At 44.7% G+C, this 17,399-nt stretch overlaps 2 protein-coding genes across 3 annotated transcripts; one reads left to right on the top strand and one right to left on the bottom strand.

Annotated features, from left to right (window-relative positions):
• Positions 1 to 1,825: 1,825 nt before the first annotated feature.
• spata2 (spermatogenesis associated 2) lies at positions 1,826 to 6,843 on the bottom strand. Its single transcript, XM_080468792.1, has 3 exons — positions 6,805 to 6,843; positions 4,343 to 5,176; positions 1,826 to 3,649 (listed from the first exon to the last, which is right to left on the bottom strand). Exons 2-3 carry the CDS (start codon positions 4,691 to 4,693, stop codon positions 2,300 to 2,302), a joined length of 1,701 nt encoding a protein of 566 aa, XP_080324918.1. The 5' UTR covers positions 4,694 to 5,176; positions 6,805 to 6,843; the 3' UTR covers positions 1,826 to 2,299.
• A 1,154-nt stretch (positions 6,844 to 7,997) lies between these two features.
• On the top strand, positions 7,998 to 13,477 carry rnf114 (ring finger protein 114). Of its 2 annotated transcripts, XR_013935536.1 has the most exons (7): positions 8,003 to 8,208; positions 8,771 to 8,921; positions 10,321 to 10,427; positions 11,220 to 11,334; positions 11,437 to 11,544; positions 11,647 to 11,778; positions 12,314 to 13,468. XR_013935536.1 is itself a non-coding variant. In XM_080469256.1 (6 exons), exons 1-6 carry the CDS (start codon positions 8,072 to 8,074, stop codon positions 11,710 to 11,712), a joined length of 684 nt encoding a protein of 227 aa, XP_080325382.1. In that variant the 5' UTR covers positions 7,998 to 8,071; the 3' UTR covers positions 11,713 to 13,477. The 2 variants fall into 2 exon arrangements, 1 of the variants encoding a protein (XP_080325382.1); XM_080469256.1 differs by having other exon boundaries at positions 7,998 to 8,208; positions 11,647 to 13,477.
• The last annotated feature ends 3,922 nt before the right edge of the window (positions 13,478 to 17,399 follow it).

The raw sequence follows: 17,399 nt of genomic DNA, 5'->3' as shown, positions 1-17,399 counted from the left end.
TTGAAATTAGCCCTTGGTGATGACCAACTGCAATATACAATTACTCCCTTTTTTTTTTACAAAGGACAATTAAAGCCTAACGACTGAAGGAACTTCCTTTTTAAATGTTCACACGGAGTAAAAGCCATTTAACGTAAACTAACAGAGGAGGCGAACATCTCCTCACACACACCTTTACCAGCACAGCTGTTCCAGTGCTTGAAGTGTGTCACACACACACACACACACACAGGGTGAAAAACTGTGCTGTAAATTCTTCACAGAAATAGTTCTGATCAATAATAGTCATATTGAAGCTGAGAGTTGTACAAACTACACAGAACTTCATTTACAGTTATTAAAGTGCATCTCAAATCCTGATTACAGAGACTATGTGTTTGTGTTTTGTTCAGATTTTCACACTCAGATGTGATTTGATCAGTTCAGTCCAGTTCATGTTATCATAGTTGAAAGTTTTTTGGAGTGGCTTCAGCCACATCATCCGAGTACATCTACCACAAAGACTTCTGGGAAATGGAAAAGACTCATTTTTATTCAGCATTTGATCTTTTTCTAAAACAAACTCCAATTTGGAGAAATTTCCACCAGTGCCTGGTAGAAATGTATTTAAAATGACCATCATCCTGCAGTCATCTGAAAACCAGTCGTTCATTTTTGGAGATCAGTTTGTGGCCTGCACAGTATGGAGTTGAAGCTCTACCTGGCCTGTAGGTAGGCCGCCTGTACAGGCACACAGGTTCATTTACATCACAACCTGCCAATTAGACAATCAGCGAAGCAGCATTACCCCCCCCCCCACCCCCCCATTCATTTAGGTTTTTGATCAGGAGCTCAGATTTATGTGTAAATGATTTCTTTCTAAAGTTAATTTGACTTTGTAGCGCGGTACAACATCAGCTTCAAATGACCATAAAGTGAGGCCTCTCCGTCGTAATGGATTGCAAGAGATTCTCCATGTGTCGCCACCTGTACACACGGCAAGAAAGAGTAAACAAAAAAAACAACAACCTGTCAAAGTGACTGATTTGCTTGATTGTGAGATGTTTCAGCGGAAACACGAGAAGCAAATTGTACAAGATAAATGTAATAAATACACAGTAGTTGTTTCTTCAGGGCTAGTTTGAAACCACAATGTTAAACTGGGTGTACAAGTCATCTGAGGTAGACGGAAACCATGTTAGAGTATACACGTTCATACTGCCTAAAACCAATCAGTGGTCTCACACCAGGTGAAAGAAGCGTAATCTGTTGAACTGCGGCTCGGTGTGAGACTTCCTGTGACCTGGCCCGAGGCCAGCGGCGACCACAGATGCGGAGAAGGGAAACTACAACATCATGAGCCGTGTTGGCTGGAGGAGTGTAATGACGGGGGGGGGGGGGCGGGGTACGGACACGACTACCAGAAAGAAATCAACGCCACTTATCTTCAAAGTCTCAAGTCAACAGCAGCATCTGAAGCTCGGTCAGAGAACCAGAAACCATCGGGGGTTAATTTACAAGGCAGAATCTTTTCAATAGAATATATGGCGTCTGAACCATTGTCTCAGTGTGTCCCTTTAAGAGATCTCCCACCCCACACCCACAGAGGTTCATACCCAGAAGATCCCAATGCCAGACCTCATGCCCATTTAACAGTCTCACATTGTTCTAGAGAATAGAGATAAAAAATATATACTATTGACTTATTGATTTCCAGTGTATGTTTTTTCCTTTATCCCTACTTTTTTTTTTTTTTCCAAGTTAAAAAAAGATCCCCTTTATCACAATGCAAGCTCAGAGGTCTTTTCTACACACACACATTCATACACACACACACACGCACGCACACACATATATACTGTATATATATATATATATATATATATTTATATATTAGAAGAATTCTTAGCTGGAATTTAGGAAAAGAATATATGTTCATTTGGATGTAATTCATTCAGAATGAGAAGGAATTAGACTGTTTTCTCCACTTTTCCTTCTGAGGGTAAAATTTGAGGAATTTGGGAAGCGCTACAACATCACGACTACTCAAGAGCAGCTAGCAGGGTGAAACAGAAGAAACAGAGAAGAGGCCTGGACTTGGAGCAGGCAGAGATGGGCGGATATGGCTCCCTGTGTCATGTGCATTCCAAACTCCCTACTGACGGCAAGAGAAAATGTACAAAGTTCAAGGGCGGGTCGGCGTAAAGACCCTCAGATAAAGGGGAACATAGTGAAGTGAGAGGAAAGCAAAAGCAATAGTGCAAGACTACGTTGCGGGTCAAGGGGAGGAGAGGAAACTAAAACACTCCGTCTGCTTGATTCACCGATACACCAGATGAGATATGGTGCCAGATTTGAAGTTGAGTTGATGGTTGGGCACAAAGCTGTGCTGAGGATTCTTCCGCGTGCACATATCCTTCGCATACAAGCCCATGCACGAGTCACACGACACCTTCGAGCAGTTCACACAAGTGTGTGATGCACCTGGCTTGTTGCAGAACCCGCATCGCGATCCCCCCATGCTGAGCCGCTCGCTGCTGCCTCCCTTTGGCGTTGTCAAGGCAACAGACTTGCTTGGAAACAGCTTGGTGGACATGAGGGGCTTCTCTACCATCTGAGGGTGAGGGTGGGGATGAGAATGTGAGTGGGTCAGAGTGAGTGGGTGGAGATGGGAGTGGGAATGAGTATTGGAGTAGACGGAGAGCTTTTCCTTGACGGGGATGTATCCATCGAGGGGCCGTGGGGATTTGGGGTGGTAGTCCTGGAGGCCACAGCAAGGCGAGGGGTCAACGTCGTGGCAGGCGGGACAGAGGATCATGTCACACCTCTGGCAGGACGCCATCGTGGAGCAGCCCAGCCCACAACCCTGACACTTCACACTGCCGTGAGCCTTCAGCAGCCACCCGTCCCGAGCATCCCGGGGCTCTCTGGATGGAGGTCGAGACGGCGTTTGCCTTCCGCCAGTCCCAGCACCCCCTCTCTCCGTGTACAAGTCAATCTCATCCAGAGATGAGAGATGATAAGAAGTGTAGGGATCAGCAGGCGGAGGGGACTGGATTGGGAAGAAATCGGCAATGGGACTATAAGAAGGTGGAGCTGCCACAGAGAAAAGAGATGCTGAGGTGTTGGGTCTCAGGATCTCGTCCTTCATGTCCTCCTCTGCATCCACAAACAGCGGCTCCTTCCTCAGACTCAGCGAGGCCTTCAGAACCGGCTTGCTGACTGCCGGGTGCCAGTGACCTGCCCCGTCTGTAACATCCACGGACTTGGACGGTCGGCTGCCTCGCCTCAGGTGGTGGGCATGAGGCCGCTCTATATCCAAAGGGCGCACGGACAGCCGTGCCATATCTGCGCCGAGGCTGTCGCGGCGGCGGAGCGCCTCAGCACAGCCGGCTGCATCATCTCTGCACCCTCTGCGGAGCTCCAGGGCTTCCAGCTCCGAGGCCGACCCGCGAGCCAGAGCCACCACCTCACTGAGAAGACGACACTCTGCCTGCGCCAGGAAGAGTTCAAATGCTAACTGACGGAGATGAGTGGAGCCTCCGGGGTGTTCCTGCAAATAGAACTGCGAATCGTGGTCACAGGCATAGCCAATGGTGCGCATTAGAGAGCGGAGCTCAGCGTCGGAGATGGCGGACTGCAGATGGTAGACATATGGGCCAGTGAAGGTCTGAAAGAGAAAAAGGTTAATCAACAGGAGTTATTTAATTCGAACATACAGCCGACGGGGAAAACTTTACATCAAAAAGACCACAGTCAGAAATCAACAGCAAAATGTCCAAAATAACCCTCAAGTTAAATGATCACCATTGTTAACATATAGAAACATTTTCAGTGTTTTTCAAACGCATAAATATTACACATGTCCTTCTTATCTGTGTGATCATAATTGAATTCCTTTGCTTGGATTCAGTTTAAAAAGCTATTGCTATTTGGAAAGATAAGAAAACATTATTTAAGACCCACTGCCACACGATGAACCCAGGACCGGAAGCATAAAACTCTAAGGTGTTACAAGCACAATGTGCACGCTCATCATAACTACAACTGTATGAACATCTTTAAGAAGCTTTATTTGTAGATAAATACAGCAAGATGGTGTAAATATTGGACAGTCACTTGTTAATGTATTGCTGTAAATGTGTATGTGCTGAGCCATGGAAACTAGGAGCTGATGTTTCCACAGAGTCAATCAGTATCTCATTTCTTAAACTGCAGAAACTCTATACATGTTAAAATTTCTTGTGATCGATGACACAGCTTCTAAATAAAGACTTTTAAAAATAAATTACCATCCAAAAATAAAGTCCTGAGCAATGTGAGAACTGTGTGGAAACAATATAAACATGAAGTATCAGCTCACCTTTATACATCTGAACTCCTTCTTCCAGGGAAAGAGCAGGAGGTTGGTGCAGATGGTTTCCAGGGTGTGGAACGCTCTGTCCAGGCTGCGGAGGTTTCCTCCTCTCTGGCAGCGGAGCGAGTTCTCCACCACCTCATAGAAACGCACCATGCGAAATCGCTGCCCCGGGTCTGGTTGGTAGGCTCCCAGCAGAGCGGTGGCAGTGGAAAGCAGGGCTTCACTGTCCTTGTGTCTGCTCCGGTCCCCCTCAGGTGTACTTCTGCTCACCGTGCGTTCCCCTCCCTCCTCCAGGCGCCTCTCCAGAGCCGTCACGTACCTCCGGAACAGGTCCTCTTTTAACTTGGCATCCATTGTTTGCAGCAGACTATCAGTCAGCTGTTACACGTTTATGGGAGAGCCTCACCCCTTTTAGCATAACTTGCACCAGGATGCCACATTCACGCACCATTTTCGGTCACCATAACTCATCGCACACACACTGGCACACAGTCAGCGTTAGTCTTTTGGAGGAGTGAGATTTTGCATCCACTCAGCAGCACATCATCTGAACAAGAGATGCAGTTGTCTGGCGTTGGTGGTTTCAGTTGGCGTAGCTGGGCTGCAGCCTGTAGGGACGCCTTCGTACGGCCATCTCTGCTCTTGGCTCAAAGTCTAAGTTGTCCAGACAAACAGGCCTGTGTCATGAAAAATGAAGTCAGGAGGAGCTGTTCTTCACACACTGGTAATGCAGTGTTGCATCTATTCCATTCCTTGGTTTCAGCCGGCGTAGGGTTCAAGGTCGCTCATCTAGAAGACTCACTCATGGTCGGGCGATTGTTCTGAGCCATATCCAAGCTGCAATGACACGGCAGAGAAATATTAAGAATCATAATGCGAATACTGATAAAAAATTAAGCTTGAATTACAGCTAGAGTCTGACACTAACTCAACCTACAGTGCATTGGTGGACATAGCAGAAACTGAGAGCGGGCGGGCAAATAGATGACAATGATATTGATACATGGGAAATCAGTTCTGGAATAACCAACTTTCCACAAAAACAATGATAGAAGTTAAAAATGAGTGCTACAAAGGTGGAGACTTTAACCCCAGCAAACCCTTTGGTCACACAACCAAAACTGAACACAGCAAAACCAAAACTGGGGCAGGCTGTGTCGTGCTTAACGTGACGACCTCGCTTTAAGAAGATCCTGGTTTTATCCAACAATCGAGGTTAACTGGTAACTTTAATTTGCCCTTGGGCGAGAATGCGATGAACTGCTGACCTGTCCTGGAAGTACTCATCGTTTCACCCACAGTGGTAGCAAAAAAAAACAAAAACAAAACATGGATGCAAGATGGGAACAAATGACACAATGCAGGTGTGACGGTTGGTGGTCGATATTTCATGAGGCAAAAGAGTCAAATTAAAATCTGGATCAGGAAAGATGTGATTATGAAGTCCAGTGGGCTGCACCGTTTCACACAAACAGACTCACTAGTTCCTCTTTGTGTGTTAATCTATATTTTGCACGTGTCACCTAAACAAAGTTCATTCATATGGTATGCGTTTAATGATGCACAAAATGATCAGATTTCAATCTCAGCGTTAACATTGATGGAAAATTTCGTGATGTTGCATCATAATAGAGACATGCATTGTGTTTGTGCATTTCGTGGCTCAGATGAGAAGGGAGATGTGCAGGCATCACTATTCAAACAGTGTGGGACGATGCATTGCGTGGGTTATGTCAGTCACACACTGAAATGGCTGTACTCGTGGATTGTTATCGAGGTGTGCAATTCGAATGCTAAAACGGGTAGTTAAGAAGGTAGATTACATCAATTTGTGCACTAATAACAGACATCCCTTCAATCTAACGATTATTACAACAGTAAATATGTGAGCTACTTGCGTGTGGACGCTCCTAGCCCTCCAGTTAGCTTCAGCTTAAAACAGACGACACGTACGCAACCTGACGTCAACAATCTTCTATATGGCTGCTTAAACTTAAGCACGTTGCTCCTTATTCCAGTTTATTCTCTCATGTTATACCAGTTCAACCTAAGCCAACATTCATTTAGCGAGCTAGCAGCCCGAGCCTCCAAAACCACCATGCCTTCCTACTGCGCATCAGATACGCCAGAACCAACGGCGGCCAGTGGGAACCAAAAGAAACACTCGCACTGGGTGTATAATGATGTTATAAATGCTCAGAATTGTGTGGAACCCACGGTTACCGCCGGTGTGGCCCCCAAATGAACGGAGTGAACGCCCATTTCAGCGCAGCTGGCTAGCGACCGTTTCCCCCAGCTAGCAGGGCGTTCCATCGCTTCATGCGGATCTGCCCAAAGTAACAGAAAATAATCCCACAAGAAACGCAAACAAAGGGTCGACTCCCCGTCATCTCGGGGGTTACCAACGTGGCGCTGCGAGATCACGCCGTTTCCAAACTGAAACGCCGCCAAACGGCACATCTTACCTTTAACAAGTGCTAGCCATGGCTAGCGACGCCTCCTCAGCTGTTGGAAATTCCCATCATCACAATGCGCATGCGCATCGGCCTGACATTAGCGTCACAGGACCACGTGACGCAGAGAGAAGAGCCCCGAACACAACCATAACAACCCCATCCCCACATAATGCAACAGAACTTTAGCCCCAGCTTCATCACCAACTGCATAACAAGACCCGAGTCAGTTGAAGCTTGGAGCCTCACAACCAGCTCCAAATAAATTACATTGAATTCATTCTGTTTATAGCAGTGCTGTTACAACTTTGTGATGGCACTTTGCATAAATATAAATAGAAGAAACAAAACAACATTTTCAACTATCCCACAAGGGAAAAACATAGACAAATAAAGAGTACTGTTTATAAAAACACCTGGAGTAGAAGTGGCTGCCATCTTTGACCAGTTGGGATTAGGGGATGGTATAGGGAAAAATAACAGGAAAGGGCATCCAAACACCAGATAGCAAGCTCAGCAGCATATCGTTCACTGGTCAAAACCTGCCCATCACAATCAGATTTCTGGGGGAAAATACAGAAAGGGACAGACGTGAAGCGCTTTACTATGGTGACATACTGTATGGAAGGTCAAAAGAGGACAGAAGCTTTTCATAGTGACACCAACACCAGCTACAGATAATACCTGCTCAAACCTCATCACCTCACACCCATTACTAACAAGAGCTGGTTTTGACACATTATACATATGCAAAGCTTTTTCAGAATAGCATTTTCGGTAATATAGGGGATGTTGGGCTGCATGGTGTTGTTGTTTTTAGAACTATCGCAAACTGGCATTAATCTCAAAGCCATGCTGTCGGGAGCGAGTTTGTAAAAACATGCATAATATGATGAGTTTTCTGGACATTTCACTGTATTTTGCAATGGAAGAATTTTCTATTTTGGCTTTCATAATGAGTCTTGGAAATTATTTCCATTGTTTTTGCACTTTTCCTAAGGAAATGTTTTAGGAATAAAAAAAAAGAAAATCAAGAAGAGAAAATGTAAAAAACAGTAGTTGCCTCTCTGTAGGATCCCTACATTTACTCTAGATTTTAGTTTTTGCAGACTTTTAAAGGTTTAGCAGATGACAGCGGCGGGCTGCAGGTTGCGCAGAGCCCGCCTCGCGCTCAGAAGAGCCTCGCGGCCGGTGACGTCGCCTCCGTGACGTAGTGACGTCGTCCCGCGGACGGAGGAGCTCTGCCTGCCGGAGCACCGACTCAGTGTGAAGAAAAGAAATGGCGATGCTCGGAGGCTACAGCGCAGCACAGCACAAGAAGAACGTCTCCGACGGGAGCAGCGACGTCTCCGAGTTCCTGTGCCCGGTGTGTCTCGAGATCTTCGAGAGTCCCGTTACGACACAATGCGGCCATACGTGAGTGTTTTCGCCTTGTTTTGGGCCGCCCTCCCTTCACACACCACCAGCCAAGATAACCGTGATGCGAGCTGAAACAATGGAGAGAAAAAACACACTTTATTGTGTTCGCGCAGCAGAGGGGGGAGACCTCGAGCGCACATGCGTTTGCATTTGTTGTGACAGTGTAGTTTGAGTTTTATTAAGGCGGATATGTGGCAAAACAAGGTCCAGCTTGCTGAATCAGTTTCAGTTTTGTTTACATCAAAGAGGAGGCCTCACTTGGGAGTTGTAGTTTAGACGCGTGTCGCTTCAGTTCATGAAAGTTCCTGAAAGGACTACAAGTCCCAGGGCCCCCTAGAGGGGGGAGGTGGGGGGGACTTTCCGTCTTCTTTAGAGGAAGAAACAAAAAGAGGGTTTTCCTCAGCATCTGTCTGCCGCCTTCATCCTATAAATAGAACAAGTGCCTGTCAAAGCTTTTCTTTCAAAGCGGCAGCTCGATTTGCAACCAGCATTATGAGATGTTTTCTTTTTTTTCCCCTTCTTGTCTCGTCCTCACATCCCATCACTTGTGTCCTTACAGGTTCTGTCAGAGTTGTCTGCAGGAGTGTCTTCGTCCTCAGAAGCCCGTCTGTGCAGTATGTCGGGCCACGCTGGGCCACTGGACAAAAGCCGCTGAGCTGGAGGCCCTCATTCAGTCATCTGTGGCAGCTTGCAAGGGGTGTGGCGTTCAGGTGTGTGTTTTTTAAAAGTTCATTGGCATTGATCTGGATTGAAAGTGAAACTGTGGTCCGTGGCTGTCCTGGTTGCACGGTGACAGCCTGAGACTATTTTCTGACATACGAAGTTATAGGAAATGTCCTGGCTCTCGGTCTGTTTACATACCAAGCCCCTTAACATGAATGCTCCAAGAACAATTCTGTTTGCTTCATTCATTCACCTGCTGAAGGTGCCGCTGGAGTACATTATAGGGATGTTGTAGCAGCCTTCACTTTTAATTCAGTGGAGTTAAGTTTAGGGAAAGTACGTCACACCGTGTAGCAGGTAGTAAACTTATCCGACTGCAAGATTTTCACGAGTCTTTATTCATGTTCAATCTTCCTGGGGCGATGGATGGTGGTTGGATGTATACGAGTGTGTCATGTCTGGAGCCTTCAGTCACATGAATCCTCACAGGACACCATGCAGATAGGCCACACACTTTAACACACAGGGAGGGTTAGATCAGGGATTGAACTGCAGGCCTGGGACGGGAAGTCGACTCAATTTACCAGCTAAGCAACAATGTTTTTGAATTTTAAGATTTCCTGAAGAAAGCTAAATCCTTAAGAGTCAGCATGAAGCTTGAACGTGTTTCCTATCCGAGCCTTCGCTCATGTCAATAACATGACAACACGGTCAATAACGGCCAGTTGCCTGCAGAGAGCCTGGTCAGTGGAAATCGATATAAAGTTAAATTTACCTCTCTTTTATTTATCTTTCTGTAAAGCTGACGGCTCACCCGCAGCTTTCAGGGTTAGGGTCCATCACAGGGAAGAAACACGTACTCGCATTAACACTTAATGAGGGAGAACATGCAAACTCGGCACAGCATTCCCATCGGCCAGACTGGAGCCGGAGATATTCTGGCTCAACATTAAACCCTACAATAAAACTTAATACTCTGCTGGTAATTCACACGCAGGCTTCCTTGTTTTTGTGCCGTGACGTTTTGATTTGTGTTGTGGTTGTGCCGGAATGGGGAAGTCGCTCTTTCTTTCCATCGAGGAATCAATCATGGATGATTGCATTGTGATAATAATGATCACATGATCACGGTTCACTAAACTAAACTATATTTCATCTGGAACTGAAAACTGTGATTTGCTTGATGTCTGTCGTTTGTCCCCTCAGCGTTCAGTCTCGCTCTTTATGAAACAGTCCAGTGACTGAGATACTTCAGACTCGCCACAGAAAAGGACACGAGTCCATTTCTCACCTGTCAGAAGCGATCCACCACAAAGTGGCGCTTTTCTTGGACAGAAACAAGTGAAGCTTTTGTTTATGAAACTCTGAGACGTTTGAAAGCGTAGCAAATGAGTAAAGAAAAGTCCAGTTGCGGTGGTTATTTACGGATGTGTGCTCTCTCACAAGGTGGGTCTGTCTCAGATGAGAAGTCACACTGCGGCTTGTTCAAAATACCAGGAGTACATCGAGGAGGGAGTGAGGACCACAGCCCAGAGTCAGCCTGCCATCATCAGGTGAGACACGGGAGGAGGAGCCGCTGCGGGTCGGTTGGATTCAAACTCTTAACAAATAAGCCTAAGTATTTATGAAGTAGTTATTCTGTTTACTGGGAAGGCCTCTGGTTAAAACGGGAAGCAGATGGACTTCCAAACAAAAAAGCCGTGAGGTATTTCAGTTGGTTTAAATTATTCCAAATGATTGAAATGTGTCGTTTTGAGCTAAAGGTGCACTGTCAACACAACTTAATGGGTTGTATCTTTGATTTCTTGCTCAAGCAAATACAATTGTCACGTGAAAATGCACAGAAATATCTGTTATAAAGTGAGCAAGATCCTGATCGAATTACATCCCGGATTCTCGTCTGACAGATGAGTTGTTTGACCGGCCTGCGTGTGATATGTTCGATCTGTCGGTAGGCTGTGAAAACAATGCTGGGAAGGTTTTGAATTCTGGCTCCACTCTCTGTTTACATAGTTCTACTAGTTTGACAACATTATGGGTAAAAGAGGAAATGACAAGTACCTGGAGGGGAAAGTTCTGGTATTTTTACTGCTGTTGTGTCGAGAAAAACATCTGGCACAAGTGAAAGCTTTTTTTTTTTACTTTCAAGTCTAAGTGTTTCCGATAACTGCTGACTGGCCAGGAAGTGTCTTTTGTATTTGATTCTCATCTTGTGGAATGAATTCAGGAAACTAAACAGAAACTTCTAGTCCCGCTTCAGCTCGCGCCATGTTTGGTTTGTTCTCACCGCCTGAAAAATATCCGAATGACGTCAGCGTGACAGCGTTTGTGTTTGTGTCTCACAGTTCAGTGCCAAACCGATACACCTTCACCTGCCCCTACTGCAACTGCCAGAACCTGGACCAGGACGGCCTGGTTGAACATTGCACTACCCAACACGCTCGAGATTCACGTCAAGTGGTGAGAGGTCGACTCCCAGCCGGTCTCTGGTGCTCCACACGCCATGCTTTTCTTTGTGATTGGCAGTATGTTGACCTTTGTGTTTTGTGCCGCCGTTGTCAGGTGTGTCCGATCTGTGCCTCGATGCCTTGGGGAGACCCGAACTACATTAGTGCAGACTTTTTCCAGCACCTGAAGATCAGACACACTTTCTCCTATGACACTTTTGTTGTGAGTACAGCACTGTGACACCTCGGTGCCGCTCCATTCCTGGTTTGCCGGATAATAAAATATCACAATGAATCTGTGTTGTGTTCTTCCTGGACTTTGCAGGATTACTCGACAGACGAGAACACAATGATGCAGGAGGCTCTACAGCGCTCCCTACTGGACAACTGAAGTATGACACCCAGTCCACCAGGAGGAGACACATGTATCATCTTCAGTCAGGCATGGGGACAGTGGGTAATTATTTTCATAGGAAACTGCTATTGTAAACTATGACAATTTAGGTATATTATTGATCAAATAAATCTTGCAATATGGTTATAAACACATATTGTACTGTTTGTTTTGGGGTGATACTGTGTTTCTGGTGTGATAATCTCCCCCCCCCCCCCCCCCCCCCCAATTGAATCTGTAGACTGGATAGTTTTGTTGATTATCTACTAACTGGTTTTGTCACGCTGTTCACTCATTGATGACATGGTGTCATTTAGCCAAAAACTTCCAAAGTCGTGATTAAAACTCCCTGTTGTCAATACTTGATGTTATAAAAGGGTTTGACCACTAGGTGGCTAGCTATTGCCAGTAATTGAGAAACTTCGCTCCCTGAAGTCCTCCGGTAATGTTAACAATAATATATGATATTCTATTCAAGAGTGACTCTGCATGTTTTACTCTTCAAGAGAGAAAAAGGGGGAATTTTGTAAAAATGTCATCGTTTTCGATTTCACGTGTGTGTCTGATGAAAGTTTGTGTGTGTTCTTCCTGTTTTCAGAGATCTACTGGAAAGAATAAATAATATGAGGGTCAAACATAAGCCAGTGATGGCAGTATGCGTTTTTGTAAGGTTTCTCCCTTATGTCTTTGTGCCTGCTGGTAGATCTTGTTTCTGACTTCCAAATCTCATAGGGCTAATAGTTCATCCTGTGACTCAGAAGATGCAAGTAGGACAACATCATCCAGTATTATCAATTGGCCAATTTGATGATTTTTCTTTTTTTCTTTCCTTTTTCCTGGAGTTATTATTTTTTTTCTTGCATTCTTAATGCCACAGGAGGGCAGCAGAGTCCTTCCTTTGACCACTTGGTGACTTCCACTGCCCTCAGCAGCCTCTCTGCTCCCTCAACATCACACAGTAAACACACACTTCATTCCAACTTTTACTTTGTGTGTTGTACTCCAAATTGTCTTTTGTCTTTTGGTTTTGTCCAAATGCAACATGCAAAGCTGTCTTTGGTATGTAGAAAGTGTGGGTTCATAAGTTATTTGTTATAGTTGAAACACCAAGTTCATATTAAGCCTGAATATGGAGTCAAAAGACATTAAATGTGATTTACTGTAGCGTATTTCTCATGTCTCCTGTCCTGGATGGTCTTTAATAATCTCTTCTCCATTTTCTACAGGCTTTATATTTCCTAAATACTTCAACAGCTATCAAAAAAGTCATAATAGTTTGCATGTAAAGTTATAAGGCACTCCACTTTAACTTTGCTTGTTTTCTCTTTTGTAGTTTTTTGCTGGATGTGTCATTTTTTTTTTTTTGATCGATTTGAATTGTGTGTTTCATTTTCTACATGGATATTGTTTTTCCAATAAGTTGTAATTGTGTCACATATACATATCTTCACATGTGTCGCATTTGTCTTCGACCAACAGGTGAATAAAACGTCTTACACGCAGATTACGTAGCTCTAGAACAAAACCTTAATGCCTTTTCACTCAGTCTTTGGTTTCACTTCCAGGTGTAGATGTGTTTTCTTTCCCTCTCTAGTAAAGTGTGTATTCATTTTGTATGTGTTTATAATGTGTAATGACTGTTTTTCTTTTTTCTTTCTTTCTTTCTCAATATATCTCTCGTTTTCTTTTGTCAGCCCTACTGTCAGGGGGTTCTAAATCCTGATAAATTAAAGCTCTTTAATTATTTAAACCCTGGCCCCAGAAATCAGGCACAGTGATTTATACTTGTGTGTATGAGACGTGTGGGGGAAGAAACAACACTCGCTGCTGATGGATGACCTGTCTGTGTGTGTGTGCGCGCGTGTAAGCCGGGTTTGCTCAGTTGTCATAATTCTGCAAAAGGAAAAAGGTTCCGGTGAAGAAGAATTAATTGTGGGATATGTTAAATAAGAGACGCTTTCCTCATGAATTAGACATCAGTGCAACGCATTTCCATAACAACAACCATCTTGCCATGTGTTTTTGCCAGTATCTCATCTGTGTGAACTTTCTGATGAAACTTAGGCCCTTTGGTGTACATTGTCCACAGGGAAAGAAAAGCCTCTCATCTCTCCTCTTCCCCTTTTTGTATCTGTAATTACTGTAGCTCAGTGGTTTTACTGTTCCACACCTAGCTCTGCGGAGAATCTCACCCACCAAACTTCTTGATGTCACCCCCTCATTTCATATCTTTTCTTATTATTATCCTCCCCCTACCCCCCCCCCGATCAGGTTTTTTGCTCCTGGCAGAGAGAGGAGTGATGTTAACTGCGAGAGAACTAACGAGATACTCCAGTGCTTCTGGGCAGGAAGGAAGTGGAGCCGAAAAACATGGCAGAGAGAAGTCTTTCTTGTCTGTTTGGTGGCGCAGCTTTAAAGGGAAAAGGGGGGGCAAGGTGGGGAATAGAAATAGGAAGAAAGAGGGGGGGGGAAGTGAACACATTGAATAAAAATTTCATAAAGTTCAGTGCGCGGTGTCTTTGATGCGAGCAGCAGATAGTGTGTGTGTGTGTGTGTATGCAGTCTGCAGGCTCTGTGGAGGCAGCAATTAATGCTACATGTGCCCAAAGGCTCCCTGCGAGATTCGTGGGGACGCTGGCTTGTTTCAAAGTGTGTCGCGCCGTCACTCTCTAGACACCTCCGTGTCTTTGGTTTTCTTTAACTGTATTGTAAAGCTCATCTTCCATCTCCGACACGTCTGATCACAGCAGTTCAGATCCACCCGCCTCATGGCCTTTGGCAGCCGTCAAAGGTCACGGTGGAGGGTCCCAAAGATGTTTGAACAGATGAGTCACTTCTAGATAAAGCCAATTAGGAAACACACGTTTTAATTATTATTATTTTTTTATTAAAGCAGAACTCCTCTCAATCTATCTGGGTCTGTGGCAGCAGTTTGAGTTACATAAAATAAGCTATTCTGGATTATTTAGGTGAAAACACTAAGACGTATGTAATTTGTGCAGGATTCAGAAAGTGGTATCCATCATTTGGTGGCTTTCCGGGGAAGATCCAACATCAAACATTTGAGTGTGTCTGAGCTCTAAAGTAGTTGTGTAACACATTTGTGTGTGACAAGAGACAGGAACTCCGGAAAAAAAAAGCCTGGAAAGTTCTCTCTCGGTCGGTTTCTCTTTAGTTTTGCTGAGGCAGGTATCTGTGATGAGGTGCGGGGCGTGTGAGGAGAGCACTGGGAGTTTGTTCACCGAAAAATTCCTCAAAGTCAGTAGAAACCGGAAGAGTGGGAATCCTGCCACCCGGGCGCTGCAGCTCGGCAGGCCGGTCCTCTCAAATGTTTGAACAGAAAGTGCCAGTGGGCTTCCCCAACATCTTACACCAAGTCTTCTTCCGCTTTTAAACTCTTAACAACCGACCCCCTACCCAAGCAACACACACACACACACACACACACACACACACACACACACACACACACGCACACACAGAGTTCTGGTGTTGCTAGCCTAAGAGCGTGAAGTCTTAACTTTGATTTAACAACGCCTGCAACCAACTTGGCCCTGTATCAGCTGAAGTGAAACTTGCACATCTCGTGTGTGTGTGTGTGTGTGTGTGTGTGTGTGTGTGTGTGTGTGTGTGTGTGTGTGTGTGTGTGTGTGTGTGTGTGTGTGTGTGTGTGTGTGTGTGTGTGTGTGTGTGTGTGTGTGTGTGTGTGTGTGTGTGTGTGTTTTTGCCCAATAAAAAACCTGACTCCTGCCAATATTACGCCAGAGGTGTTCAGTACTGTAAGGAAACCAGGAACCAGGGTTTAGCTTAAGAAGCCCCCCCTCTGCACTTTTCACACTAAAATGCAATATGACGGAGGACTGCGACGGCCATTTCGTCTGTATTTTCTAAGTTTTTGTTGAACCCGCGATGTGTCCCTCTCTGAATGTGGCGGGGACGGCACGAGGGGAAACTCCTCGCAACAGTTTTAGTCGCAATGCTAAAAGCTTCAAAAGTTCTGAAAATCACTGTTTCTGCAGAAATATTCTCCTGGAAGTGAAAATGAATATGAAAGACATTGATAGAACTATCAGGAGAATTGCTAATCATTGCCTCTTCATTTATTTATTTATTTGAAATCCGCTCAGCCACTGTACTAATATTTGAAAGTTAGCCCTCTGAGGTGTAAAAGAAGGCAGGGCGGTTAAAGTCTCTAGTGTGTGTGTGTGTGTGTGTGTGTGTGTGTGTGTGTGTGTGTGTGTGTGTGTGTGTGTGTGTGTGTGTGTGTGTGTGTGTGTGTGTGTGTGTCACAATGGGATATCAGGCCAAGTGAGGCGAATTGATTTAAATCTTGCTCCCCCTCTCTGTACCCCTGTAGACCAACTAACAACTGTGTGTGGAAGAGAGCGAAGCCCAAGGCTATTATTCTCCCATTAATTTTTCCATTTGAAATCAAACCTCAGCGGGGGTGCATGGGAGAAAGGGAGGAGGAGGAGGGAACTGGAGTGGGGATAACCTTATCAGGGAGTGGGGGGGGGGGACAAATGTTGATTGTAGCAGCGTTAATGTCCAACAGGGGAGGCAATTTCACTTCCAAAGCAGTCCTCAGTAGGAACCAGCTCCTCTGCTTCTTATACTTCTTCACTCAGAATATTTCAAGGGTTTTCTTGTTTAGTTTTTCCTTTTTCTAAATAAGGCAGTACTTGTCATTCTAGTTCTCACAAACACACAAGTTACTCAAAGTACTTCATTACTTAACGAAAGAGTAGTGGAAGTACTACACAAACTATGATTTACTCATTAAGTTCAGATGAAGATACATCAGTTCATGGGAGGAAGATAATCTGGATGTTAGTGATTCTTGAGAGAGAGAGAGAGAGAGAGAGAGAGAGAGAGAGAGAGAGAGAGAGAGAGAGAGAGAGAGAGAGAGAGAGAGAGAGAGAGAGAGAGAGAGATGTTATGTCGGACAAAAGTAATAAGTTAACTGAACCACCAGTAGGACTAATTGTAACAGCGTACTAATTCATCAATATTTACTTGTGTTAATCATTTTCCAATAACAAACAATCAATGTAAAACTCATAGGAAACCATCAGGACTTAACAATACCAATACTCCAAAATATATCATTCGTTTTGGTGAAAAAAAACTGCCTAAGAAATGTCCACAGTTAATTAAAAAAAAAAAAAAAAAAAGAAGAAGCTAGAAACATAGATTTCCATCTGAAATTGTAAACTGCTGGTCCCATGTGTAACTTCGGATTCATGTGGGTAAAAGCCTGTCGTTTCCTGGGACACAATATTTCTGCAGAATGAGGAAGCTTTTTTTTTTTCTTTCTCACAGGGGACATCATGCAATGGCTTCTATAATGCTGGCAGTATAGCTTTCACTTGCATTGATCAGTTTTGAGACTCAGTGTTGTGTCAGGAGCTCTACTCTTATGGAAACAGTGCAATCCCAAGTGGACAAAGTAAAAACAGCAGTTCGATGTTCGGTTCTCATCCTCCGGCCTGTTTTTGGCCCGCTGACCACATGTTTGACACCCCTGGTCTAGCAAATGTTCTCATATCACCTGCCAATCCAAGTTTTAATCAAAAAATATGCAGACATTTCACTTCTTGAAGCACTTTATATATCTTTATATCCCTTAGCACACCGACAATAGAGGGCCTTCATTCCTCCGTCGAACCTACCCACACAAGCAC

The sequence above is a fragment of the Lipophrys pholis genome (genome assembly GCF_963383615.2).
Source record: "Lipophrys pholis genome assembly, chromosome: 8".
Classification (NCBI taxonomy): Eukaryota; Metazoa; Chordata; class Actinopteri; order Blenniiformes; family Blenniidae; genus Lipophrys; species Lipophrys pholis.
The sequence above is the reverse complement of the archived record's forward strand: the minus strand, read 5'-3'. Positions and strand labels throughout refer to the sequence as shown.

What these genes read in the sequence shown, in the direction of transcription:
- spata2 (XM_080468792.1), bottom strand. Translation starts at nt 4,693, where the DNA reads ATGGATGCCAAGTTAAAAGAGGACCTGTTCCGGAGGTACGTGACGGCT. An exon ending in AGGAGTTCAGATGTATAAAG is followed by an intron (nt 3,650 to 4,342) that starts GTGAGCTGATAC and finishes TTTCTCTTTCAG; the next exon opens with ACCTTCACTGGCCCATATGT.
- rnf114 (XM_080469256.1), top strand. Translation starts at nt 8,072, where the DNA reads ATGGCGATGCTCGGAGGCTACAGCGCAGCACAGCACAAGAAGAACGTC. An exon ending in ACGACACAATGCGGCCATAC is followed by an intron (nt 8,209 to 8,770) that starts GTGAGTGTTTTC and finishes GTGTCCTTACAG; the next exon opens with GTTCTGTCAGAGTTGTCTGC. An exon ending in TCTCCTATGACACTTTTGTT is followed by an intron (nt 11,545 to 11,646) that starts GTGAGTACAGCA and finishes TGGACTTTGCAG; the next exon opens with GATTACTCGACAGACGAGAA.